The following is a 26,626-nucleotide window of genomic DNA, read 5'->3' on the forward strand; positions in this document are numbered from 1 at the left end:
GTGTTTGGTCATTGTGTCGATAAAAATCATACTGATTGTGGTGTGTGGATGTCATTTTTATTGTCAGCATTCACACAGTAGAAAAACTGTGTACTGACCACATTCATGTTACCAGTGTTTTAAATAAAACAATTCAACTAATTTATAGGACAGGAGAATTATGTTTAGCATGAAGTGAAATAGTGTAATGTTTGTGCTCCATTTGTGTAGTTGTGCTATGTCTTCTGATGTGCTGTGTCTTCTGTCAATTGAGTGGTCCTCAGAACTTTTAAAGTACTAGTGACAGCTTGTTTTTGTTAACATTTCACCAAAGTGGAATATTGTAATATTGAAAACAACCACTAAAAATAACATACTGCAAACACTTTTTAATCAAAGTGAGCCACTTGTATGAAGCTACAAAATGAGGGAGCTTGAATAGCACAATTAACACTTAGCCCTTTTGTAACACTGTCACTTGTAGTGGGAACGTTGCGTTAGGGAAAGCAAACTAAGATAAGACCTTATGAATGCCTTAACTGTTAAGAAAGAACTGCAGCCAATTAGATTGCGCACATTAAAAAAATGCTAGAAATGTATGCATTTTTTCGTTTTCTGTAATGAAAACATACTGAATCAGAATTCCAAAGCCAACATACATATAGAAACAAAACTGTACCACTGCCCCAAGGAACTATAAGAAGACAGCAAACAACAATTCATCAACAGTTCCTGTTATAAATTGTGACTTAGTACTTGTGTTTGTGAAAAATTCCCTGATCTTAACCGTCTCTCTATGATTGTTTGGTTGAACTTAATAGGTTCAGCCTGAATTTTGGCACACACACTGCAGAGTATAGAGAAGCCGTTAGCTGTCAAACATACAAACCATTTTAACTTTACGCAGAGAGGTTGCAAGATGTCGAGACAGATAAAAATATATTTAGGGGATTGATGAGAAGTGATTCAGAGAAGGACTTGCTTCTGGTGATGCAGGACTTATTGAGAAACATGACTGTGCCATGAACCTCAAACAATGAAGTTGCAAGGAGCATAAACGCATAATGAAACTCTCAGGCAGCAACACAGGTACCCACCCAACTTTTTCTGGATTGTTCAACAAATCATAAACTCACTAAAACAGAAATAATAGTTTTAACAAATATACAGTTTTAAGCGACTGGTCAAATAGACCATTTCAAATGAATGCATTGTTTAAATCAACATGTGCGCCTCAAAGCAAATATCTGAGTTTTCATCATGTCCCAGAGTGCTGCTCCACAGCTGACCTTACTGTCTGCTCACGTAACTGAACAAAACGAGGATTTCCTAAAGTGATCAATAAAGCATGCAAGACATTTAGAGAGAGTTGGCTGTTATTTTGAGATTAACTACTGATGCAGAAAGCATGTAATCTTCACTCAATAACATCCAGACAGATCCCTTGATCTTGAATTAAAGCTAACTATCCATTTGTTCTTTGACTTCATAAGCATTAATCAATACCTGCTGGAGTGATGTGAGTGAACAACAGACACAGAACAAACCAGGACTGACTGGTTGTGACAGCACACACCCACATTAAAGTATAAACATACCCTGCAGCAAATTAAAACACACGCTCACAAACCAATGCACAGGCACACACTCCATCTCGTCGTCCTCCTCCAGCCATGATGAAGTAGGTCCCCAGACAGACTGCTTAGGTAACGGGCCGTACTGCTCTCGTCTCTCTCAGCTTCCTCTTCTTTGCTCGTGTGAACGCCAGCCAACATCTCCAAACATGACTTCATGTCCTGAGCTGACACAGCTGTCTGGCTCATGCCACAAACCCCTCGTTTACTGCCTTGATAACAATACCACAAGATGATTACATCAGTAAAGAAAAGAAAACTGTTTATTAATGATATCCTGAGCTACACTTCAGGATCAGCATAGGGCCTGTTCCAGGCATGTTTTTCATAGACTAGTATTGACTATAATGCTCTATTCACTTCCCAGCCTCTGTTGGAAAGTCAAACTGAGCTGCATTAAAATGCTGGAACTGCACATGAAAGTAATCAGCAATCATGCTGCTCCCTTTTGAGTTAATTAATCAATTCAATCGACTGATGGACAAATGTTTTGTAGCGACATAGATAATATTTTTATTTTTACCATAATATGCAATTTTAATGCAACATTCCAAACATTTGTTTGCACTATCTGTTTTGCTGCATTTCTCTGTTGGCTGGACAAAACAAGTACTTACCAGATTAAGCATGTTGAAGTGAAAATTATATAGTCATATCTCATCTTGCACTACCGCTTATCCTCACCAGGGTCGCGGGGGTTGCGGAGCCTATCCCAGCTGTCCCCAATTTAGCTCTCTCTAACACTTAAAGAGGACTATGTTAACTCAAATGCGGTATTTGGAATGTGATAGTTATAGTTTCTTTTTAGGAGCTCAACAAAAATGTGTTCAATGACAATGTGTTGACTTCCAGTTGAGTGAACACATTCATTAGTTGCCCGTCCTCCCTAGAAGCAGGCCTCTCTTCTTAACCCATTTGAATTGTTTTAACTATACTTGTTCCCGATTTAACAGGCGTTCACCCATGTGATCTAGGTGAAATCTGTCTTGGTTGTACAAAGTGTAAATCAGTTCTTCTGTGCATGTGCCTGGATTACCTGTACCTCTCATTTGTTACCAGGAAGCCTCTGTTGGATTATCCTTGGCAACTATGTGGATCAATAAACCATTTGTGCAGTCTGTGCTGGCATGGATTGTCTTGTCTTTTATACTCCACCCATCGACAGCAATAATCCAATCCTCCACGGCTGAGCTCCTGCAGCTACGTATCCACCTTTCTGAGCCTCTGCCGGTACTACAACTCCACCTGGACATCGCTCGCCACTCCTATCAGAAATATATCCACTGTGGGTCCTGCCAGACCAGTAAAAACTTTCTGGCCCTCAACTCGCCTCTCCTCAAAAAAGGCTGGTTGTGAAGTTGATCACGGTATATTGGCCAGCCTAGCCAGGTCAGCTAATGAAAATGTCAAACGCGACAGTAGAAGACAGTAACACTATGTCACCAAAAAGGTCATGCCCCCTCATTGGTGAAAACAAAGGTATAATGCTTGCCAAAATGCAGAAAAGTTGCTGTGTTGGCTATTGTTCTTCGGACAATTTCTCTGTTCCCCTCAAGAGAGAGGGACAAAAACAGAAGAAATGTGTGGCTTCAGGCCATAAAACAGGTGGACAAAGATGGAAAGCCGTAGGACTCCGATGGTCGATATGTTTACATGTGCGGCAAACACTTTATCATTTTAAATTATGATGTTAACATTAGCTAATGTCAGTCGTCAGACAGTCATTAGAATTGTAAGTAATAGCATTAAATATTTAAAATTCATGTTAAAAAGTCAATGTAGTGAATGTTGATGTTAACGGTTGCTGTATTTATGTCATGATTAATTAAATTAACATTATGGAATGATTATGATGATTATATGGACCTACTATCTTTTCAAGGTTTTACATGTAACATCGTCGATCATCGCTTACTGTTTTCTATAGCTTTGGGCTGCAGCAATACATGGACTTCCCCACTCACTCCAAGATTTGCTCTGGCCTCACCCTGCACATACCCCAGTTGATAGTCCCATTTCTGATCATGTGCTAGCACTCTGAATATCAAGCTAACCCTATCCCATAGTAATTTTAGTATCTAGATGAGATGAAGAAACACAGACATATTTATTCATATTTAAACTGCTATGTCTGTAATGTCAATAGCAGCATGACGGACTACCACAATAATAATAACAATAATAATAATAATAATAATAATAATAATAATAGTAGCCTGCATGCAATTTATTTATTTTTTTCCATCATTCATAAAAAGCTAAAAATTGGGGACATTTTAGGGGACAGCTTTGGCCAGGGGACAGGTCATCAAAAACGGGGACTGTCCTCAGAAATCGGGGACTTGTGGTCACCCTAAAAAAGAACCGACACAACACCTTTCTTTGGCACAAGTGCTCTCGCATTCTGTTCATTTTTCGGACCTTTCCATCTTCACCACGCCTCGCAGTGACGCAGTCCCACCATGCGTGTTTAGAAGCGCTACATTAAAAATGATCTGGTCTGAAACAGTGTCTCACGCTATATTAAAAATTCATATCATAACAGAAAAAACAATACCCATATTCGGTATGAACCGGTACACTGCCTAGCCCTATCTCATACACGTGTGAACTTAGCCAATTATGGTTCTGTGTGATACAATGACAGGAGGTAATTGTGTATCCTTGCATCAACACATAAATATTGGTTTTTAACTGTTTGATGATGAGGAAACTCTACAGGAAAACTACTGCATTTTTATGCCAAATCCATCCCAATCAAAAACTGCAGACAGCTGTAGTGTCTAGCACATAAGCATCATCACACTGAGCTGTCTGACTTCCAAGCTAGTTAAATAGCACAGGTTACTGCTGCCTCTCTGGGGTGTTTCAGAGAAGCAGGTTTGTAGGTGGCAGTGGTGATTTTCATGCCCTTTAAGAGACTGAGACATCATGCCTGCTGGGAATTTAAAATGCCATGGTAATGTCACATTAGTGATTAATACAATACATCCACTAAAACCTAATGTGTTGCACTGCGCTTTCAAACGTTGAGAAATTAATGTGAATGTGATAAAACGCTGTTAGTGAGATGGAGTTGCCGGAGGAGGAGGGGGGTGGACAGAAGCACATAAACCCTTCACCAACAGGTGACTGACAGAACTGTCTGCTGGTGAGAACGAGGCAAATCTCGCCACACGATAACCAGACAGCGTAGTGCTGAGGCCACAGGTTACATGTAACGGCTAATCGCTGCTGCTGTAAACAGCCAACACCATTATATTGGCAGTGCCGCTCCAACAAGGCTCTGGTCAGAGGAATAGACCAGTGGCTAATTAGTGTCTGTGTGATACAGAGCTCAAGGTCTGGCTGCTATCAGGATTCACATTAAGGCTGAGAGTGTGATAGGATCCTCCCTTCCCTGCTTTGCTCCAGGGATTGATTTATTTTTCTCTGTGTGCATGTGTATGTATGTATATAGACACACACATACATACACACATACACATACACACACACACACACATATATAAATATTACTCAAGCACCCAGGGAGTTCAGGAGATTCACACTGAGCTGATTCACTCTGGCAGACACTGATGTATCTTGTCAGTGTGATCAATCAGGATTTAATCATGGTTGTAATCATATGCAGCAAAACAAACACAAGGGGAACTCCATTAAAACACATACTCAAGATACATGAACAACTGGCGTCAACATCATCAACATGACAATATGGTGTACCATAGTGATAAGGCTACCAGTTTGTTTTTTCCTCAACTTATGACCAAGACCGTTCACAGATGAAAGCCTAAACAATACTCATGGTAATTAAATACGTCTAATTTATGAATCATCAATAATGAAAATGAAATCCAGATTACCTGTGATATAATTTTTCATTGTCACAGTTGTCTGTGCTTTCAAATAACAAATCATAAAATAGTGTCACTGTTCCAAACTACCTCAAACACTTCCATTTCTCGGCAGCAGTTTCTTCTTAGTACTCAGCTTGAAACAAATCAATAACTCATTCTGTTAATCTTTATCTGCCTGGAATCAACAATTTGAACAAGGGACCATTTTTAATGATAAGGCAATATGATTGTATCCCTATGACACAATGCAAGTGAAAGGAGATGAGCAATAAAACATCTCACATTTTATTTGACACTCAAATAGCTGTTGTCTCTGTTGGATTCTTTGTGTTTGAATCAGCACCACAACTTCCACTGGCACATTAATGACCAGAAAGCAGTACGGTGACCACTCAGCATCCTTGAGACGCTTTTGTATTGTTCAATAGCTTACTTTGCTGAATTTGGCTTGAGATGTGCCCTCCTTTTGATATCCTTGACAAGTGTATCAAAGGGCTAATTTAGAAAGAATCATGTCAAGTAGGTTGCGTAAGTGTTCATGCATAAGCATAAATGAACAAGATGAGCAGTCTGCACATTCAAAAAATGGTCAAGACGATCTGAGGCGACATGTAATACGTGCATATCAGCAGAAATGTGCACATTGTTGCTGTTTCACGTTTGTGAAGTGCTCTGCTCCAGTTCCATCAGTCACATAGCAGCGACTCCCGCTCTCCACAATCCTCCCCACGGTCATCCATCACAGTGTCACTCAAATGCTGACTCGGGTCCCTGGAGTGTCATGGTAATGGTTGTGTTGGTGTGTGTGTGCCCGCGCGAGTGTGTGCTCATTCATGTATGCATATATTTTGGTCAGTCTGTGTATTTGTCTCTCTGAATTCATTCATGCACCTGTTTTTTGGGGGGTCTGTGGTATTTTTTTTTCATTCCTCTCAAAAGGCGACTGAGGTATGAAGGTGTGTCACTGCAGTGACAGAGAGAGGAGAGACAGTGTAGGTCGATAGAGTCAGGAGGAGCTCAGCGGCAACAGGCAGAGGGCAAAGAGGATGACAGTGCCTTCTAGTAGCCTCTCTGTCAACATGATTATCTTTGAACTCAGCTCGAGGTCAAAGACATGTCACACAACATGCAAGGCAACTACTAAAGAGGAGTTAAACCAAGCTCACTGGGCCGGGCACGAAGGAAAAACAGAGCTAGGCCAGCTTTGCATCTACTCCCTGAAGATTCAACAGAATGAAATTATGAAAATCTCAGATCTCTTGGCAGACATGAGAAGAGAACTGCTCGCTAGTAGTTTTGATGCAGCTCACTACAAAATGGATCAGAGCTCGTAGGGAAGCATCCATTTGACGGCGTGAATTGAAACTCACTAAAGCCAATGTGTGACAATTCAACAGTAACAAACACAGACCTAGAAGCATAATATATTGTCTTGAATAAGTTCTGACAATGATAGCAGTATCCGCTCTACAAAACAAAGCACTCATCAAACCACATGAAATCACAGAGTTTGCACTGTGCATGCATCAGTGGTCAGTTTTGAGGCCCACCAAAAAAAATATGCTGTAATCTCTAAAAATAGATACTCAAACTGTTAGTTAAGCATCTGCCCAATGCATGACCCTGTGTCCTCATGTTAAAACTGTTCTGTGAAGAGAAGGAAGGAATATGGACCGTATGTGTTTGCATGATGAAGCCCTTTTAATTTGAAACATTTGCTTTCACATATAGAGGGAACCAATCTGCGAGCAAAGTAACCAACATTCCCTATATTTGTGTTAAGTATTATAAGCTTGCTCCCATGCGGTCCATTACAGTGAGCATCAAGGGTGTTAAACTTCACTTCACACAATCAGCAAAATAGCTTTTCTTTAAAACTGACAACGACCTTAATTCACATTTTATCACTCATCTGACTTTTTGTTATCACAAACCATTGTAAAAACATTCAGATAATACTGATTTTCCAATTTTTGATTATTGATAACATTTTCCTTCAATAAATAAAAATCACATTACCCTCAGCAAAGTTGTGGAGAAATGTTTAGCTGTAGTCAGAATGCACTCTTCACAGTGGAGCCTGCACTCAGCCTGTAGGACTGTACCATCAATACCATTCTTTATTTAAAGGTGGCTTCCAATCCAACGTCAATGCCTTGTTCATTTTTAACATTTCAATGCAAGGCAACATAAGGCTACATTAAATTAAAGATTAACAGACAAACTGTTTACTGGATCTGTAAAAGGAACATCAGTCTGTAGAGCTAGACTACAACCACAATTTAACTGCTTTTATAGTTGTTATATGAAAACATTTAGCTTGTAAGATTTTTTTTTTTTAATATTAGTTCTCATTCTCATCTTCTATAACCACTTGTTCTCTGGAGGGTTTCAGGGGGGCTGGAGCCTATACCAGCTGTCATTGGACGAGAGGCCAGCCTATCGCAGGGCTAACACAAAGACGGACGACCATTCACACTCACACCTACAGCCAATTAAGAATCACCAATGAACCTAACGAGCGTGCCTTTAGACTGAGGGGGGAACCCAGAGTACCCAGAGAGAACCAATATGTATTGGGTCAGAGACTCAAAATTCCAATTTGAATAAAAACCAGTCAACCACTATCCTTGTCATAATTATATTAATAGTATGGGGTAATAATGAAAGAGAGCATTTGTTTATGAAAAGTCAAACCCCGAAAACTGGGAAACCTGGGATACTTGTGAAAAATTCCAGGGCTTTAATAAGATTTTTTTAAAGCCTTTAAACATTTACATTAAAGAAATATTCAAAGTCAATAGGAAAAACCGGGTTGGGTCATTAAAACCTCAACTTTCTCTTTTCAAGCATTCATGCAGTGTGCTGTTGATCAACTCACTGATGGACTTAATTAACAATAAGCTTGAGGGAGTCCAAGTATGCAACAAGTGGATGTTCCAAATATCACACTTTAATGTCAGAACCAACTATGAGCGTGCTTACTTAAATCTACCAAAAAGTAAATGGAACACATTCCGATCATGATTTTAGATGTATCAATCCAATAAAATGCACTGCAATGGAACATATCCTTGCTCTCAGTGCCCTCGGGTTTTACAAGGATACTATTGACACAGAACAAACAAAGCAAAAGAGGCTACGCTCAACAGCATGCCAAACCAGAGGCAGAAATTAACACTTGCAACCACTCAAATAATGGCATTCTGGGGCTGTGATTTTTCAATGCATTCATCAATTAATCCAGCAGTGAGACAAATATGGTTGAAATGTTCTGACATTTCAGTGACTAAAATATGTAAGGCCTGTCCCAGCACTGCAATTGCAAGACCAAGGTACCTAGGCAACAGCATAAATATATTTGCAGAACAAAGCTTAAGAGCCAAACTGTGCAGCAATACAGAAGAGTCCAAAGGACTGCAAAGAGTGTCTGACCATACCTGCGTCAAGACCACAGTTGACATTTAAAAGTAGATATGAGTGGACTCACGGTTTTGAAGTCACTGTGGCTGCAGTCTTGTCCTTGGTATCTGCAGTAGAGCATCATCTCTTTCAAATCATGGCCGACCCTCTCGATGAACTCCTTCATGCTGAACGCTTTGGGCTTGTAGGCCGTGAAGTTGGCTTTTTCCTGCAGAAAAGCGAGGACATCAGGTTCAGCCAGGTGTGGCTGGGGGATTGTCAGGTGCACATCCAGCAGGGCTAGCAGCTCTCCAGCATGGTACAGGTCGTTGCGTGTGAGACGGCTGAAGCGGTAAGAATTGAGGTTACAAATAGTCACAGCAGGGAAAACCAGACTGCTAGACACCACGGCGTCCACGCTGGTCACGTGAGGGTAGGAGAGGAAATAGGCCAGTCGCTCTGCACTCTCCAAAGCTAACAGTCCCAGGCAGGCCAGCAGAGCTGCAGCCCAAAGCAAGCGACGTGCACCGGGCTGACCATAAGGGAAGACGAAGCGCAGGCCATGCAGTGTGCTGGTGTGGGCAAAGGCCTGCCAAGAAGTGGGGTGCAGACTGGAGCTCTCCTGGCTCCCCTGACTACCACAGCTTTCCTTCAGATCCATCATCAGCCCTCCACCTCCTCAGCGAGGGAACCCCCCTGTACACCTCGCACCTGCACAGACAGAGAGGGAACATTATTAAGAGACTCCATAATCAAATTGACCATACAGATTAGAGGCAGACATAAAAAGGGAGGGGACAAAAGAATAAAAAGGTTAACAAAAAAGTACTTGCACCAAGTACTGATTAAAAACCTGAAAAATAAAGGAGAGGAGGCACATGCAGGAGGACTAAGACCCCCACAATCCAAATACTTACTACAGAGAGTCAGAGACAGAGGAGAAGGATGCTCCCTTAGGGCATCCCTCTCCACCTCCACTCTCAATCACTTCCTTGAACTGAGAGTTACTGTGGCTGCTAGCCTGCCTGTGGCTCCTACTACACCCTGAACACACACACACACACACTATCCAAATCCCAAAATGCCCTCCTCCCTTTCATCCTCTGTTGCCCTCTGTGACTGCTCGATTTCATTGACAAAAAGCACCAGAGGTAAGTCCTCTGTGACACCCGGAGCAAGAGGTGAGAGTCACTTAAGCCACAAGCCAATGAAAGCTGCCTCTGTGTATTTAGCGTCTCGACTCATCTCCATTCAAAAACACAAACACCCGCGCGGTAACTCTTATGCATGTGCATGCAGACACACACGTCAAGTCCTCTCATGGTCTCCCGTACCCTCAACTAATGACAAGCCTAAGCACCTCTCTCGTTCAGCCTAGCGAGAAGACATCCAGCTGGCGTGAGTGTGTGCGGGTCTGAGAGCGCACGTGTGTATTTGTGCGTGTGTGAAAGAGAGAGGGACACAGAGGAGGCTAGAGAGAGAGAGCCGTTGATAATCAGAGCCGCTGGGTAGTCTCGCATGCCGATCGAAACTCCTCCTGTTTTCCTCTGGCCAGATACATCCGCTTTCCCTCCTCTTCCTAGCTCATCTGTGGCGGCTGTGAACAACAGCGGAGCCGGGAGAAACGAGAGGCACACACACAAACACACATGGTTGCACGACGAGAGAGTAGAGAGAGGGAGGGAGGGGGAGAGAGGAGGGAAGACAACGCTCTCTTCCGTGGCTCTCTCCAAAGCCAAGTCTTTTATTGAACATGTTTCCTCCTCCCTCCTCCAGCAGCTAACTTTGCTCACATTTGTGTCTCAGCCTATCGTGTTTCACATCAGCACAAACAGAGAGATGGATGGATGCAAAACGAGAGGCAGTCAGAGAGACAGATAGTAGAGGGGAAAACAGTGGTGGCTGCATGGTCGGGGAGGGAGGGGTGGTGTATGTCATGGCAAGTGAAGCAGAAGTGGAGACGGAGGAGTAAAGGCAGGGAGATGTAGGTTGAGGGGAGGGATGAGGACAAAAATAAGATGGGAAACCTAAAAAAAGAGCAAACGGAGAAGTGTGGTCACAAAGGGCTGTGCAGCAATGTCACACAGAGTAATTCAGCCACATAACGTCGCATGGAGATGGATGCAGATGCGAAGGGATTAATAAGTACACAGACTGCGTTGGCGATGTGTAACATAACATTGAAACTAAACACTTCGATGTCTTACTGGAAGAATTTGATTCATTTAGCAGTACAAGTAGCTTTGTGTCAAGAAAGAAAGAAAAAAAGCCGGCATGTGAAGCAATACAAGGAGACAGGATGGGGAAAGGGGTGAGAAGAAAATAACAGAAGGCTGTGAGAGTGTTTAAAGGTGGTAAAGAGAAAGCGAAACACCCCAGCGTGTCTTTGGACTAAATAGAAATAGACAGGTTGTCAGCATGCTGACAACAAGTGGGCTTTTCAACTCATCAGTATCAGCTAGAATGAAACGTAAAGCTCATTAAAGATGGAAGCTAAACTATTGCCCCTGACCAATATTTAGACAAATAATAATAATAACGGTAATACATTTTTAAACCATTTCCCACCTTCTATGACATGATAGACCCAACAGATACAAGTCGATACTGACAATGATTCAATGAATCCGAACAGCAAACCACCCACTTAAAAGATTCAAGGTCCCTTTTGGTAACATCCCAAGATGCTGTCAGCTGCAAACCTCATTTTCTCCGATTACGGGCAATTACTGAACACCCCTAATTAAGTGATTAAAAATTAATGTGCAAGCCAAATGAAACAGCCACGCACATGAAATGATGCCTTAATAGCGCTAGAATACTATTTTCTAAAGTTTTGTGCAGCTTAAAATGAAAGCAGGGTATGTGAAGCGCCATTTACATACCATGCCTTTAATTAAATTCCCGTTTGTACCGTGCAAACAGGTGAATGATAATACAATTAACAACTGAATAATGCAATCATTTTACCAATAGTAAATAATTATTGTGGGGCATTTAAATGGTTATTCGCACAAAGATTTCGTCCATACTAGCAACATTTTGTTCAACATGTTGTTTTATCACTACGTCCCCTTTCCTCCGCGCAAACCTTCAGACAGCACGTTAGCTATGTGCTCTTGTTTTGTCAAGTTATTTTAATCGTTTTAATGCATTTTACGAAGACCTTTTCTACTTCCCAGTCACCAAAAGGTTAGAATTAGTTTGTTACGTTAGCTTACCTGCTGTGTCAAACGTCATACATACAGCAGGCTGGTTCCGCCGCCAGTCCTTGTTTTAATCCTCTTCTTTCTTCGTTTTCGGGTAAAATAATCCTTCACGTGTTTAGATTTTTGCTTTGCTAGTTTAGTTTGCTAGTTTAACAAAAAAAAAAAAAAAAAAAAACCTGAAAATTAACGAGGTCCTGACATGTTGTTTGCGCACCTGCAAACTAATTAGGTAAAAGATGGCGACCGGAAATGATCCAGCTTTCCGTTGTCGCATGTCAAAATAAGATATGTCCAGACTGGGTCGTTCTGTTGTTAAATCACTTGTGTTTTGCTGGTTTTTGTTGTATAAGAAAAATATAGCATTGTGACTCAGCATTGTGACTCTCTTTACTTAGCAGAGTCTAACATACAAAATAATGGGATCAACAGTATGTGAGACTAGAGCTGGCCCTGGACCTTTTACACCAAGAATATATAAGTCTCAGTCTAAGAGCTATCAATAGTCAAATATCATTATTTTGTGACTAAACTATTCATATTAAGAGACTTTGTCAGTGTGGGCTGTCCCTCCATCACGTTGCCCTTACGCACAAATTCAGCAATTTGCAAGACACAGAAACCTTCAATAAAAGTTTCAAATGACTGAAGCTCAAAGATGCAACGTGTTAGTGTTATCTTTCTGTCAAGCACACACTCATTTTCACCCCGAGCCATCACACAGTCGACTACACAGCCTTTCTCCCAAATGAAATTTGCTGTGGTCTCACACAGCTGCAGGGTTTGCTGGTTTCTTAACAACTTAATTAAGCAAATCTCCCCATTTTTTTCCACGAGGTAATGAGTGTAGTTTTACAGGGATTAAACAGTCTCCCGGGTTGAAAATAAGGCTTTTTGCTTTAGCAATCTTATCTGCCTTAATCCATCCAACCAACCGCAGGATTAGTAAAGGCGGGAGGATTGTTAGCCTTTCCTTATACTTTTCTTTTTAATTTGCATGGTATTAAGGCTAAAAACCTTTGTGAAATATGAGTCGGAGTTTGTTTGTCCGTCAGAATAAATGTGCTTTTTGACTTTGATTAACACTGACAGCAGAGAATCGGTACTCTTAGAGACATCAAGTGCATGCACATATATACATGTGGACACAATATTATATGCACTAAATTGAAACCAATCTAACAACACATTTTATTCCATTATTATTTGAGGTTTAAAGTTCAGTGTTGACTAGAATGCTAATTCAAGAGACATCTAGTAGCCGTTCTTTAGCTTTCAATCATATCACATGCTCTTTATCAGCAGAGGGAGTTGAAAAGATGTTCAATTTTCCAATTATTTTGACATCTTTCTTGTACTTGACTATATTTAAGATAATAAGATGATCAAAATGAAAGAACCCCTCAATACAGCTGCTTCAACCATCAACCAAGACAGATGAGAATTCATTTTGTGTGTGCTCAAAAACATGGATATTTTCAGAATGATCATTTTTACCTCCATCACTTGTGAAGAACATGTAACATAATCAAATGATCCCACACAGCTTCTGAACTGACTTTGGTGTAAGACTGTGTCTAAAGTTTGTGACTCTCGCCTTACGCGCATCAACCGGTTTCTGTTTTTAGTCCACATTGTTCAGAAGGCAGCGTGGTCATTATTTGAACAGAGAAAGGTCTGTCAGGATGTCAATTTCTCCAGCCCTTTTCAGGCATATTTCTGCATTACCAGTGCTTTAAATCAGTGATGAGAAAGTTTTCTTTCCTCCAGGGACGCTACATCAAGGATAACCCAAGGATAAGAATCCTTTTTGAACATATTTTTAAAATTATTTTGGGTCATTCGGTGCTTCTTGTACTGTATGCATGACTAGACTGGAAGAGCAATTACACTTTCTGACTATCTTAATGGCGTATGAAAAATAATAAGCTCTTACCAGGAGATAATTAGGATGTGTAAGTACCGGAGTTGCTGTGACTGGGATCAGTTGATTATTACCTCTGGCGAGAGGCGATTGAAGTAGAAGGGCAAATTATTCCAGAGTCTGTTAGCAAGAGCCACAGAGTGCTGGAACCAAACTCCCCTTTTGTGAAGGTCTTAATTGGTAGATGTGCAGATTAGGGAAGTATCAACCCCTCCCTCATACACACATGAAGACAGTTTCAAAGACTCCTGTTCTGGTCAAATTAAGTTCCCTCCAATTAACCAGGCGTTGGATGTCTGCTCGCTCTTATAAGCTCATCAACTGGGTTAATGACGTCCACTAAGACCCGGAGGGGTTCAATGCTACCACCTGCTGGTATTAACACAGAAACAATAGGTTATTTGTTGCATGGCTGTAAAAGGCAGTGATTTATTCATTGTTTGGCTCTGTGACCTCTTTAAAATTAATCATTGTCTAATTGTGACCCTTGATAGCTGTTTATATAAGAAACTTCACATCTGTCATATTTTACATGCTGGTCTGCTCCAATGTATTTGAAGAGTTTTCAAGAAAAGGGCAAAGGTTTGGGATTTTTTTAAATTCATTTTTTAATCACAGATTTTAGATTTAATTATATTTGTCTCCTACTTTATGAGGCCTATGCAAAAGTTGTGTTCACACATTCTGTCTCTAGGTTCAATTTGGGCAAATTCTGCTGCTCCATTCTCTTCCTCATTTCATTCACTTCCTTTTTCTACATTGTTCAGATCACTTCATTCTCTATTTCAGCATCCCCTTTTTCATCCAATTATCTATTTCCCTGCATTCTCTGAGCCCATACCAAGTCCCTGGTCTTTAAACTCATTGCAACTCTATCACTTTGCATTTCAGGCTATCTCTGCAACCCTCCTCCTCCACATCTCTACCTCATACTGGTTGTCTATCAGTCTATCTGCTTCACCACCACCACCAGTGTCTAGACTCCAGAGGGTCCTGTCCTTTCCTACTACCTTCATTTGAGATGGTACTTGTCCTTGTCTCACTGTTGTGAAGTTGCTTAAATTGTAAGACCCTGCCCCATAGAGGCATGGACTCTATCACACCTCTTATGGTGTGCTGTGGTATCTGGCATAAATATGTTAGTAGCAGATTGGATTCATTTGTCGAGCACATCCCACAGATGCTTGATCAGAACCAGCATTACCCTCAGCAATCTGAGCTACAGAAGGTCCTCTATTGTGTTTCATAGTCTTATGCCTGCTTAGGGTATTCGATAGAGGAGCAAAGCGAGTAAGGTTAAAAATCATTATAAAGTGACATCCACAGAATTATCCTGGGACCTCTTGTGGAGTCCTGACCCACAGTTTGAGTAACTACTGTAAAGACAATGTCGCCCAAATTAAATACGATTACTTTTGTCTTTGCCCGAATCACTGACCATAATGTTCAAGTGCTGGTGTTCACGATTTAAGGGACTAAAATAATTTATATTGTATAAGGATATCAATACAGTGTAAAAACATAGCCCACTGCTTTACAACTTAAATAATTTACCTTGTTTATCTGCACAGGTCTCCAGGCATTGAGCGCATATTTGCAATGAATTTGAAATTTGTGATATTTGTGCTACCAAACCTACATCAAAGAAGTTTGTGCTGCTTTTAAACTTTAAAGACTAATTATTAGGCACAGCTTCCTGTGCCACTCAGCATGCTGTCAAAGTGACTTTTCATTTTTCTGCAATATAAAGTAAAGCAAACCAGATTGTTTCTGCATTTCGACTGAAAATCACCCTTCATTCGCTGTTTTGTTTCAGATCCAGTTATCCACTTATTTTGTAGGGATTGTAATACAGCCCATTTCATCTTCCCCATTCTCTCCCTTTTAAATTGCACCATGCTCAAAATGATAAAGAGGCTGAGGATTAACCTGAATCTGCTATGTGAGGAAGGGCTAGAGGAGATGCTTGGATCTAGGGGTGAGGTGCTGTTGGGAAAGCCTCAATAAGAGCCTGTTAGAGGATACAAACAGAGCCAGGTAAATGCTTCTCGGTGAGGGAGCCCACATGGGACTCTGAGAATACCTCTACAATCCTTGGCCAAAAATCTCTCCTCTTAAAGCAATGTAAACAGGCGGGGTCAGTCTATCCACCTCGAGGCTCGCAGACGTGACTGAAAGTGGAGGTCGAGGACAAACGGAGAAACACGACAAACAGGCAAAGCTTTTTTCATAATTAACAAATCAATGTTGTGTAGTTTACTTTTCCATTTCAAGGTCACTAAAGCAAGTACAGCAGTGGATACGAATGTAAGGAAAGTGAAGGCAACATCCTGTAACACACATACACACAATCCCACAGTCATTAAAGTCTACAAGGAGACAGTGTAAGACATGGAGCTGATATCAAACAGGGCTGGTTTCTGAAATAATGAGCATGTGCTGGCTTCAAGTGACACATCAGTCATCAGTGATGCATAGCCTTCACACTTTAACAACTAATTAATTCACCCTCTTCTCTGTGAGTATTTATGAAGAGGATCTAATCTTCACAACATGTACTGTACACATTTACACTTGGCCTACACTTCAAAGAGGTGATAGCAGGAAACAGTCTTTAACAGAAGTCAGTCATAAAGTCTATAAAGAAGATCTGATGTGAAGGTGTCATCAAAAGCTGTAGGTGTCTTCAGGTAACTCTCCCAGCAGTTCATCCAGGTCATCATCTGCACAACACAGACGGAATTTTAATATTTCAGAGTATTGGTTCAACACAAAAGGACATTGAATAACTTCATCTTGATCACTGAAGAATCAATAGTGAACATAACTTATTTGACAGTCTAACTAATTTTTTATTTTTTTTTTAAACACATGAAGTGTGCAGTGATAGGTGAAAAACAAAGTGTTACATTTTCTGCATGTAGCGCATTTATTCTGCTTCACCTCTCACTCACGTACCTGAACGGCAGTGAGCTACTTACTGTGCAAACTGCTGGTCTAATCTCAACATACAGTTATCTGATGTGAATATGCAAAATATGTAGAAGAATTCTAAGGTTTTGGATTTGTGTTTGGTTAATACTACTCAAACTACAAACATCTGAGAAGGCTTTGGTTGCATGCAGGTAGGCCGTCTGTGTGGAGAGCAAAAGGGTTGAGAGCCCCGTCATATCCTGCCAGCAAGCAATCATGCTGTGTTGGTCAAGTAAATGTAAAGCTGTTGCAGTGGTTGGAAGCTACTGACTCAGTGTTACCCATAGACTGTATAAATATGGACTGCAGAACTGCTCTTCTAAAGCAGTTAGTTCTAAAGTGAAGCCAAAGCGAGTAGAGCTCCCCCCGGTAAGTGGCTGCAGTATAGTTCATAAGCTCCGCCTCCTCCTTGTTACTGGACAGGACTTGGGCTGAATTAAAACACTAAAATACACGTCAATTTTTTTCCAAGGATAGTTTCAGTCATATTAGGTAGTTAGTATAATGATGCAATTTTTGCATACGTTTTAAGGCAATTGCTACATTGTAAACAAAGACCAGCAAACAGGATGTCCAAAAATGGACTTAGCCAAAGAGTCTGTGGGCAGAGAAGCTAAAACTAAACGTCTTAACAATCTCAGAAATAATAGTGACTGGAATATTAATCTTGACCCTTAAGTCTGGTGCAACAACATTAAGCACTCAGTAGCCAGAAACACAAAAACCCAAAAATTACTAAACTTGGCTTTTTGTTTCATGTCATCATCAGATAAATATTTATGAGATGACGGCTGATCAGGCAAATCATGCGATCTTAAAATGATCTTGTGGTCACCGTTCATTTTAATGGGAACACAGCTCTAGTGCAGAACAATGCAATCAGAAGCCATTGTTTTCCTACACTGCCAAACATCACCAGACAGCACTTCTGTTTTATTCAGCACCACCAACATTTTACTGCAGTCGGACACATGGCAGCAGAGTGTGACTGGAATGAATCTCTTATCAGTCTCCTTACAGGTTTCTATTACATGTGGGCCCACCTGCATCCCAGCCTGAGTCCTGAGGTACTGGGTTCCCAGCCTGCTCTCGGGGGGCTCTGCTGGAGCTGAACCTTGTGTCCGCGGGAACCCGAGAGTCTCCGAGTCCTACTGAGTGTCTTTCCCCATCTTTTCCCTCGTCGTCCTCTTCGTCAAACAGCAGCTGCATCTGAGACACGGGCTCCTGGTGGACTCTGGGATTCCTGGCAGGTGATGGCACTGTTGGCTCCTGGAAATCAAAAGTACACCAGCCAGTTGATAAGATGAGATTTAATATGTGTTGTTATGTACATGTGTTCAATTGTCAGTGCTCACCAGGACCAGTGGGGCGAGTGGAGTGGTGGACAGAGGGACTCCATCAGGGGCGTAGATCCTCAGCAGGTTATTGGGAGTCACGTTCAGGTAATGGTTATGGTGGGAGGGGGAAAACACGCCCACCTGTTCACACAAGACAGACGAACACATTTGTAACCACCGCACTACTGTTGCCTCTGTAGGTAATATTTATGATTGTGAGTCTTACTTGTTTGAGCAGCAGTACGGCTCCAACCTTCAGCTCATCCACTCTGTCCTCTAAGAGACGCCGATGCACAGTCCCCTGAATCTCCCCTGAGCAGAAATGTGAGTACAGAACATGGTCAGCTGAAAACGTCGACTGCTTAAAAAGCAACATGCTCGGTAGACACCATGTTAAAATTTAATTAATCATCTATCAGAATGTAATGTAGGTCAGTGGGTGAGAAACTTAAAATACCATTGAAATAAAAACGTAATATGCTTTGAGACCACACTTTCCTCTTCACTTCTGATTTTCGCCCTTTAATTACTCTCTTGAAGGTGCTCATTAATGCAGTAAAGTATCATTAATGCCTCACAAGTAAATTCTCTTACCTAGCCTATAAAAACATTTGTTGGCCAAGCAGAACTCCTCTATTACTGTGCGGGGGCACCCCTGTGCTCTGCTTGCAGTGAAATAGGATGAAAGCTTCAATGAGAATTTACGTCCTTGACTGCATGAAAAGAAATCCGAACAAAAACACGACTCATGACTAGACACCAGAAGCCCCGCAAGCTTCTTTCAGTGTAGTAAAACCTGCGACATTTATCTTGACATATGATGAGTGTCTTTTTAGGTCAAAAATGGGTTTATACCATAGACTGTGTATATATATGCTGTTACCATCACCAGTTACATCATCAATAAATATTAATGAGCCTGTTCTAGAAGCAGCCATGCAGGCCCAAGCCATGACATTACGTCGTATGCTTTGGATCATAAGCAGATCCTTTCTTTCTCCACACTTTTGCCTTTCCATCACTTTGGTAGAGATTAATCTTGGTCTCATCAGTCCATAAGACTGTGTTCCAGAACTCTTGTGGCTCATCTCTGTACTTCTTTGCACATTTCAATCTGGCCTCCGATTCTTACTACTGATGAGTGGTTTGCATCTTTTGGTATGGCCTCTATATTTCTGCTCTCGGAGTCTTCTTCAAAGAGTGGATTGTGATACCTCCTCCCCTGCACTGTGGAGGTTGTTAGTGATGTCACTTACTGATGTTTTGGGCTTTCTCAGCTCTCACAACATTTCTGTCAACTACTGTTATCTTCCTTGGCCGACCTGTTCGACGTCTGTTGCTGAGTACACCAGTAGTTTCTTTCTTATTCCAAATTGTTGTGCTTGCTATGCCCAATGTTTGTCCAATGGCTCTGATTGATTTTCCTTCTTTTCTCAGCTTGAAAATGACTTGCTTTTCTCCATAGACAGCTCTCTGGTCTTCATGTTGGTTTATCCTCTTTAACAAGAAATGCAAACTTTATAGGTTTCAACCCAGGCCAAAAAGTAGACTAGTCATGCAGAGCTATTTAATGTTTGAACAATCAACCTTAAAGGCAACACCTGGTCAACAAGAAACACCTGTCAGTCACATGTTTCAATAGTTTTGCTTACTTGAAAAATGGGTGGGTTCAAACAAAGGGTGGTATGTCCCAAGTTGTTTAAATACCACGAAATAAAAGCTGACATTCTGACCTCTTGTCTCATACTAGGGGTGGACGATATGACGATATTAAATCGTGAACGATTACAACGTGAAGACGATCTGTCAAACTGTAGAGATCGTGGGATTGTCTAGGGCACATTCTATAAATTGCAGTTCTATGCTGATGCACCGACGCACCAGAAGTGACGCGCTTTCTTAACAGCCTCCTTGTCCACTTCCATTATATGGAATTGGTTTGGATTTTCCTTAACTGCTGAAGCACAGGCAAATATTATGTGCACAGAACAGGTTTGCACGTCGAACCTCCACCGTAGGCGGAGGCAGCAGCTAGACCAAAACAGTCAACATTAACACAGGTATTTGTGGCACTCCGTATGACAAGTCAAGCAAGCGATGGAAAGTGGTAATAAAGCAGTTAACTTTTATGGTACCGTTCAAGACGGTACAAAACTTTCTGTTACTACTTTTGCAAGAGTGCATTTTGTTAGAATGGTTTGCACATGCAGGCAAAACTGCGACTCCTTAAAATAAAATCTATTGAGAAAGGTTCTTTGGACTAATTTGTCTGTTTTTCATTTTTCAATATAAGATCGGGATAAAATTTGAAATTGTTATCGATATGATATTTTTGCCATATCGCCCACCCCTAGCTCATACTCATCTTTTGATCTTAAACCCAAATGTCTTGAGTGAACGACAAAAACAAGGGAATTTGCCTTGCTGTAAGTATTCACATGCATTTTAGTTTGGCTCTACTAACATTGAGTGTTGGAGCTTATGTCCTATACTGTATCTTATTCTGATTCTGCTGCCAGTCACCAGGGGGAACTCTACTTGTTTTGGCTTCACTTTAGAGAAGCTGTCCTGTCCATCTTTAACAATTATAGTTCATACTGTGCCACAATGTAAATAAGTCCGTATAAGGAGACATCTGTATATAACAAGGCTGCAAATTAACTTGTCAGTTAAGCTTTTTAAAACGTATATAGGAAATTATGAAAAAAAAAAAAAAAAAAAAAAAACTTGGGTTAAACTTTCTAAAACTCAAAATTCATTCAAAGTTTTTAGCTTGTAAAATCCAAAAAAGTAGTAAAATACAACATCTCATAAGTTTGTTTTCATGATTTATTTTTTAGATTTTGTTGTTATTCAGGAGCAGGTAATTCCCTTTTCTTAATATCAATTAATTGAATTGTTCTTTCAGACCAGCAGCCTCCAAGACAAAGGTCTGCTGGGAAAAAAAGCTGCAAACCTTCCAGCAGGTGGGAGGAACATTACAGAGCTAACGGTCCCTTAATACCCACTCGCTACCGTTGGCAATCCACTGCAACTGAATCCCTAATAAGCACTTAAGTCTGGCATCGAGAATAACATTCACTCCAGAGTGTTGATAATCAGTACACCTCGTGGTGCGGCTATTTGGTGACCATGGCAACCGCCTCAGCTTAGAGGTGGATCAGTGGAAAGGGTGAAGGCTTAAGATGGAGCAGGAGAGGAAACGAGTGGGTGAGAGAAAAAAAAAAGATTCCTGCTCCAGAGGAAGGCTGGATGTGAACTTAACAGGATGTGCTCTGAACCAAGATGTCTAATCAGAAATGTTACAGTAGCTGAAGGGCCTGATCAGACCGAGCATTCAGATCCGATCTGTGCAATCCGATCGCAAGTGGCTAGCGTAAAAGATGGCTGTGAACACCCCTAGGATGCATTGCAATCACATTTGCTTGAGTTTTGCTTCATTCATTCAGAAAAAAATACCACTATTATGAATGATCACTAAAAAGGGAAAAAGCATTGTAAGTGATGTTTGGTCATTATTAATGAGAAGCCTTTTAAAATATTCTGTCCTCGTAGCTGTTAACTAACTAAAAGGTGGGTCTCAGAGAGCAAACGTTAAAAGGGAAAACCAACAACTTACTTGTCGCCTGGAGTGTTTCGACATATCACATATAATTTCTACAACGAGCCACTGTATTTACTATTTCTATGTGTGTTTGTGTGATCACTACCTGTCGGGTCCTTGAACACAACCTTGGCGTCGGAATGTGTGTGGATGATGCTCTTCAGAACCACAGCCATGTTGGGAACTTTGTTTTTTGTCAGCTGTTTCAGTGCAGCCTGATTGGAGGAGAGAAAAACCACCATATCAATCACATCAGCTTCCTGGATTTGACTGGTTCATTGACAGATTAAAACGGGCGTCAAAATGAATGGATTTGATAAGATCTATTATTATTCTATTTTTTAAGCAAATAGAACATTTCTGGTCATATATCGTTTCCTAAACATCATGTGAGACCAGATTAGAATTGTTTAGCTTGTGTCTGGAGATGAAAGAACATCATCCTGTCAGTGAAACAGTGGGGTAGCAATGTCCTTGTTTGGGCCAATTTTGTATGTGGACTGAACTGTTTTAATATTTAAATACTTTACTGGTTATCAAAGCTTTACACCAGCACTCTCAATCTGAATATACTTCCTTCTAATTGGGTCAGTCTGTTCTGGTTACATGAGGCGTTATTATTCTCATAAGTATTAAAATAGTGTCCATGTAAACGGCTCGCTCCTGTTAAACCAGCAAAGGTTTAAATCCAACTCCATTTTCACCATCTACACTCAGTTATGAAGACGTGAAGATGATGTAGAAGTAGATGCGCTGCTGATGTCAATAAATCAAACAGCCGTGAGCAGGATTTACTATTGGGATCATCCTTTCGTTCTACTGCATCAGATAAAACATCCTAGAGCTCTGCGCTCATTTGTTTTATTCATGCAAACAAGGGTTTTGGGAAGGCCACGTTCATGTAAACAGCTTAACCTGAGCGAGCCTAGCCAGCGTTAGCCACTGACTCTGTGGCTGGAGACGTAGTCGAGCACACGCAGCAGAAACCAACATGTGTAAGCACTCAAAATGACTGCCACTCAAAGCTGTTCCACGGAGGCCACCTCCAGTAGTTACGGACGGAGAGAGAGACGAGAACAACAGCACAGTCTCCATTAGGGTGATTGATGAGTGATCATACTGTTTATAATCACAAAACACCTCCGGTGCAGCGCAGTCATTTGTCCTGATTATGCTAATAGACCTCCAGCAGTGACACGCGGCCTGTTATGAGGGAGGATAAAGAACTGTTTGACCTGAATATCCCAGCTCATATGACAGCACTTCAGTAAACAGCTCGAGTCTTTTTCCTGTGGGATGTTTGGAAGTGAACGACTACAGATGTGTAGCGATAGCTTGCCTTGCGAAGCACCATAACCACGCTGAAGGAGTGCAGGAAGCATGATGGATTTCTCTCATCCAGTCCCATCTCTGCCTTCATCGCTGCCCAGGCACCACTGCTGAACTCCTCTTCCTCAGGCTGTGAGCTGGAAGCCTTTAACACAAAGACACACCGTGTCATGGAGTGAAAACAATGCACCAAACTACAAACAGGTCCCGGTTATCAGTATCTACACTGTAGTAGCTGAAGAGACAGTAGAATCTTAACCCATAGCTTAAAGAGAGTGGATGTCAGGAAGTACAGTGGATACTTAAATAGTGTCTGTTTGCCATATAAACTTCAAATACGAAGTCAATAGTTCTCAGACTGCTGTTACTGGACTCCTGCAGCCAAAACATTTTATTTACCTCAGTGTTTTCATTTAGACGGACACAATCATACCACTGATAACCTGGATTAAAAAGGCTCATGTGACCATCTCAGTCAGAAAAAATGGCATCATCAATCAGATTAACATGGGCAGTGGAAACCTTTGACAATCTGTTCAGTAACAAAAAAAAAGGAGCACAGCTAGCAGATGATCGAACAAGTGTTCGAAAAGACGATTAAAGCTGAAATCAATGTGGACAGCAGCGTTGAAAGCGTAGCTCCATCTGGGTTATTTTCATTTATTGAATGGATTCACTGTTGTCAATAAAGTTGGACAGAGCCACTTTGCTAATGTCAGTTCTATAATTCATAGATTGGTTGTGGACACCCTGTTCAGAATCTGACGTTGCTTCTATAGTAATCAAAGCGATGGTGGACGAATACGCTTTGTATTAAACGGTAAATGTCAAAGCTAAAATTACCTTTCTGATTTATGTAAAAAAACTATCACTGCATATATAATTTACTATGGCAGCACTGAGCTAATCAAGCTTCTGCATTTATGCACTTTTAATGAGATTCAATGAATTAAATCCGTGAATAAGATTTTGAGATTTTTTGACGCAAATATAATGCAAATGCAATATTGCTAACATTTTCCTTTTTTAACTTCTGACTCAAAGTCACTCCAGGTCTAAACTAACATAATTCAACTAGCTGTTCAATTGGGTGAAGAAATATCGTCTACAGGAATGTGACCGCTGCAGGTTTTATTTTAAAGCCATTTATATCCTCTCATCATCTATTGAAAGAATATAAAGAAACAATGCAATATCTCAGCATGATGCAATTAATGAGTAGCGCAACCAGTCGGTGTAAAATCAGTCATTTTGTTGGATGCAGATAGAATATTAGCAGTTATAGCTTTCAACAGTGTGTCTTGTATGGTCTTGTCTTGTTTTCTATTATGCCAACCTAAAACAGCATAAAGCAATTAAAAAAACTTCGCCCATGGTTTCCACTGTTTCCTGACATTTGGTAAACCAAAGAACTTATAATTAATAGAGAAATGGGTTCAGAGAATCCATAACTTATTCACCAGTTGAAGACCTTGAATATATTAAAATTTTATGTGCACTGAGAAGAACTCCATCTCGGTTCATGTTTTTATTTACCTGGTTAGGCAGTCGGGCCACAACCCCGTGAGCAGGAGTCTGAGGAACAGATACCACTATCTGGTCCATGTTCTGACCCTGAGGCTGAAAAACAAGATTTAAATCATAATACGGCACCGCGGTGGATAAACCTAGACACACAACAACAACTCGGCAGGTACAAACAGATGCGAGGCGTTTCGGATGAGTGACAGAGGGACAGCACCGGCGCTGCATGAGAACAACCTGCTGCGGCAGAAGTCCTGCAGGGCCGGGGAAGCGCCGTGTCCGGGGCCGCTGGGGCTCCGAGCGAGGCCTCTTCTTGGGGTGGTTACTGGAGGCAGATACCAGCTGGACCAGGCGGTTGGTGAGGACAGGTGTGCGGAGGGGATGCGGGCTCAGAGCGGAGGAGCTCGCAGAGTGGGAGGGGGCCGGGGAGACCGTCTCGAAGAGGTTGCGGCCCCGAGGGGAGGGTTTGGGAGTCGCCCACGGTTTGTGCGGCTGCTGAGCTTTGTTGAGTGTCCTGGAAGCGGGACTGGGCGTGGGAGTCACCGCGAGGCCGGGAAAAACACCAGGGCTCTGGGGAGGGGCTGGTGCGAAAGCGGGTTGGGGATTTGCTGATTGTGGATGTGGAGCGGAAAGGCCCCGGGGAGGTAGTGTCTCAATCCGTGCACACGTGGAAGGTCGCAGTGTTTTGGCTGAAGTGGGGACCGTGGGCGCAGGAGGAGGGGGCTGCCCCATGTGGCTGTCACACTCCTCCAGGTCAGCCAGGTCAACGTCCCAGTCATCAAAGTCATCCTGAGCCTCCTTTGTGTTAACATTTGATGCCAAATTTGGCTGACAGTTATTCAGTGTAGGAGGAGGAGGGAGAGAGTAAGGCTGAAGGGAGGAGGAGGGGGAGGAGGAGGAGGAGGAGGAGAGTTGTCGTAAACCCAAAGCAACAGTTTGTCCAGTAGCTGTGTGCGTGCCGCTCCTTGACGCTGTGCCATTACACGTGGCAGCTGATCCCTCTCCAGTTTGCTGGGGCAAAATTTTCTCCGGGGCTCTGTGAGCAACAGAGGAGGCACGCAGAGCGCAGGATGACACAGCAGCTGTCACATCGGCTGGTCCAGAAGATGAACAGGCAGCCCAGTCTGTCCCGAGCAGGTCCTGGGAAACACACACACATATACACATACACATACACACATACACACACACACACACACACACACACACACACACATACACACATATACACACACACACATACACACACACAGAGAGAGAGAGAGAGAGTGGGGGGTGGGAGAGAGGATGAGCAGAAGGGGATCATTATGCTGCAGAGTACGAGCTGTAGGCGCTGTCAGTTAAGTAACAGGTGGAATCAGGTGTGTTCAAGTCACCTCATCATCAAAGTCCTCGCCAATGCTGAACAGGCCACCTAACTTGCAGCTCTGCAACAAGAAGCAGCGACCGGTTAAAATCAAATGTCTCCACGACACGAGCGGCAACAAATGCCGAGGTGCTGTTAAACTGAATTTGAATATGTTGTAAAACGGACTCGAGAAAACTTGGATCTGGCAGCCTTGCTAGCATACGTTAGCTCAGGCTGCTTTTAGTTTTCAGGACACTTACCGTCGCAGTCATGGGATATGGCGATGGAAGCCGTGGTCAACCTGGACAGAGACGTCAAGCTCACGTAGACATGGAGGGCCATTCAATAGCGGATCATAAAGAGATGTTCTCTTTTGCGATACATTTACCCTGTTAAGCAAACGCGACTAGCCACATAGCTATAAATGAAAACTTTGCTTCTTGGTACCGCGACGCTGGTTCAAACCAAACCCGACGTAATGACGTAAGGAATGTTTCTGTAAAGAG

At 41.8% G+C, this 26,626-nt stretch overlaps 2 protein-coding genes across 3 annotated transcripts in view; both read right to left on the bottom strand.

Moving 5' to 3' along the window:
- asic2 (acid-sensing (proton-gated) ion channel 2) overlaps window positions 1-12,257 on the bottom strand; it is a 296,681-nt gene extending 284,424 nt beyond the window's left edge. Inside the window, exons 1-2 of one of the 2 annotated variants that reach the window (XM_047572125.1) lie at window positions 12,097-12,257; window positions 8,964-9,586 (exon numbers count right to left, since the gene is read on the bottom strand). In XM_047572125.1, the coding sequence (XP_047428081.1) occupies window positions 8,964-9,539 (576 nt within the window). In that variant the 5' untranslated portion in view covers window positions 9,540-9,586; window positions 12,097-12,257. Of the gene's footprint in view, window positions 1-8,963; window positions 9,587-10,235; window positions 10,464-12,096 lie in introns of those variants that run through there. The other variant, XM_047572126.1, reaches the window with a different exon arrangement.
- Window positions 12,258-16,196: 3,939 nt separating this feature from the next.
- On the bottom strand, window positions 16,197-26,587 carry hrob (homologous recombination factor with OB-fold). The gene is made up of 10 exons (XM_047571000.1): window positions 26,381-26,587; window positions 26,149-26,199; window positions 25,010-25,912; window positions 24,785-24,868; window positions 23,259-23,393; window positions 22,026-22,134; window positions 18,542-18,627; window positions 18,334-18,456; window positions 18,022-18,247; window positions 16,197-16,728 (listed from the first exon to the last, which is right to left on the bottom strand). Exons 1-10 carry the CDS (start codon window positions 26,390-26,392, stop codon window positions 16,673-16,675), a joined length of 1,785 nt encoding a protein of 594 aa, XP_047426956.1. The 5' UTR covers window positions 26,393-26,587; the 3' UTR covers window positions 16,197-16,672.
- Window positions 26,588-26,626: the final 39 nt, after the last annotated feature.

Source organism: Mugil cephalus, chromosome 20, assembly GCF_022458985.1.
Source record: "Mugil cephalus isolate CIBA_MC_2020 chromosome 20, CIBA_Mcephalus_1.1, whole genome shotgun sequence".
NCBI lineage: Eukaryota > Metazoa > Chordata > Actinopteri > Mugiliformes > Mugilidae > Mugil > Mugil cephalus.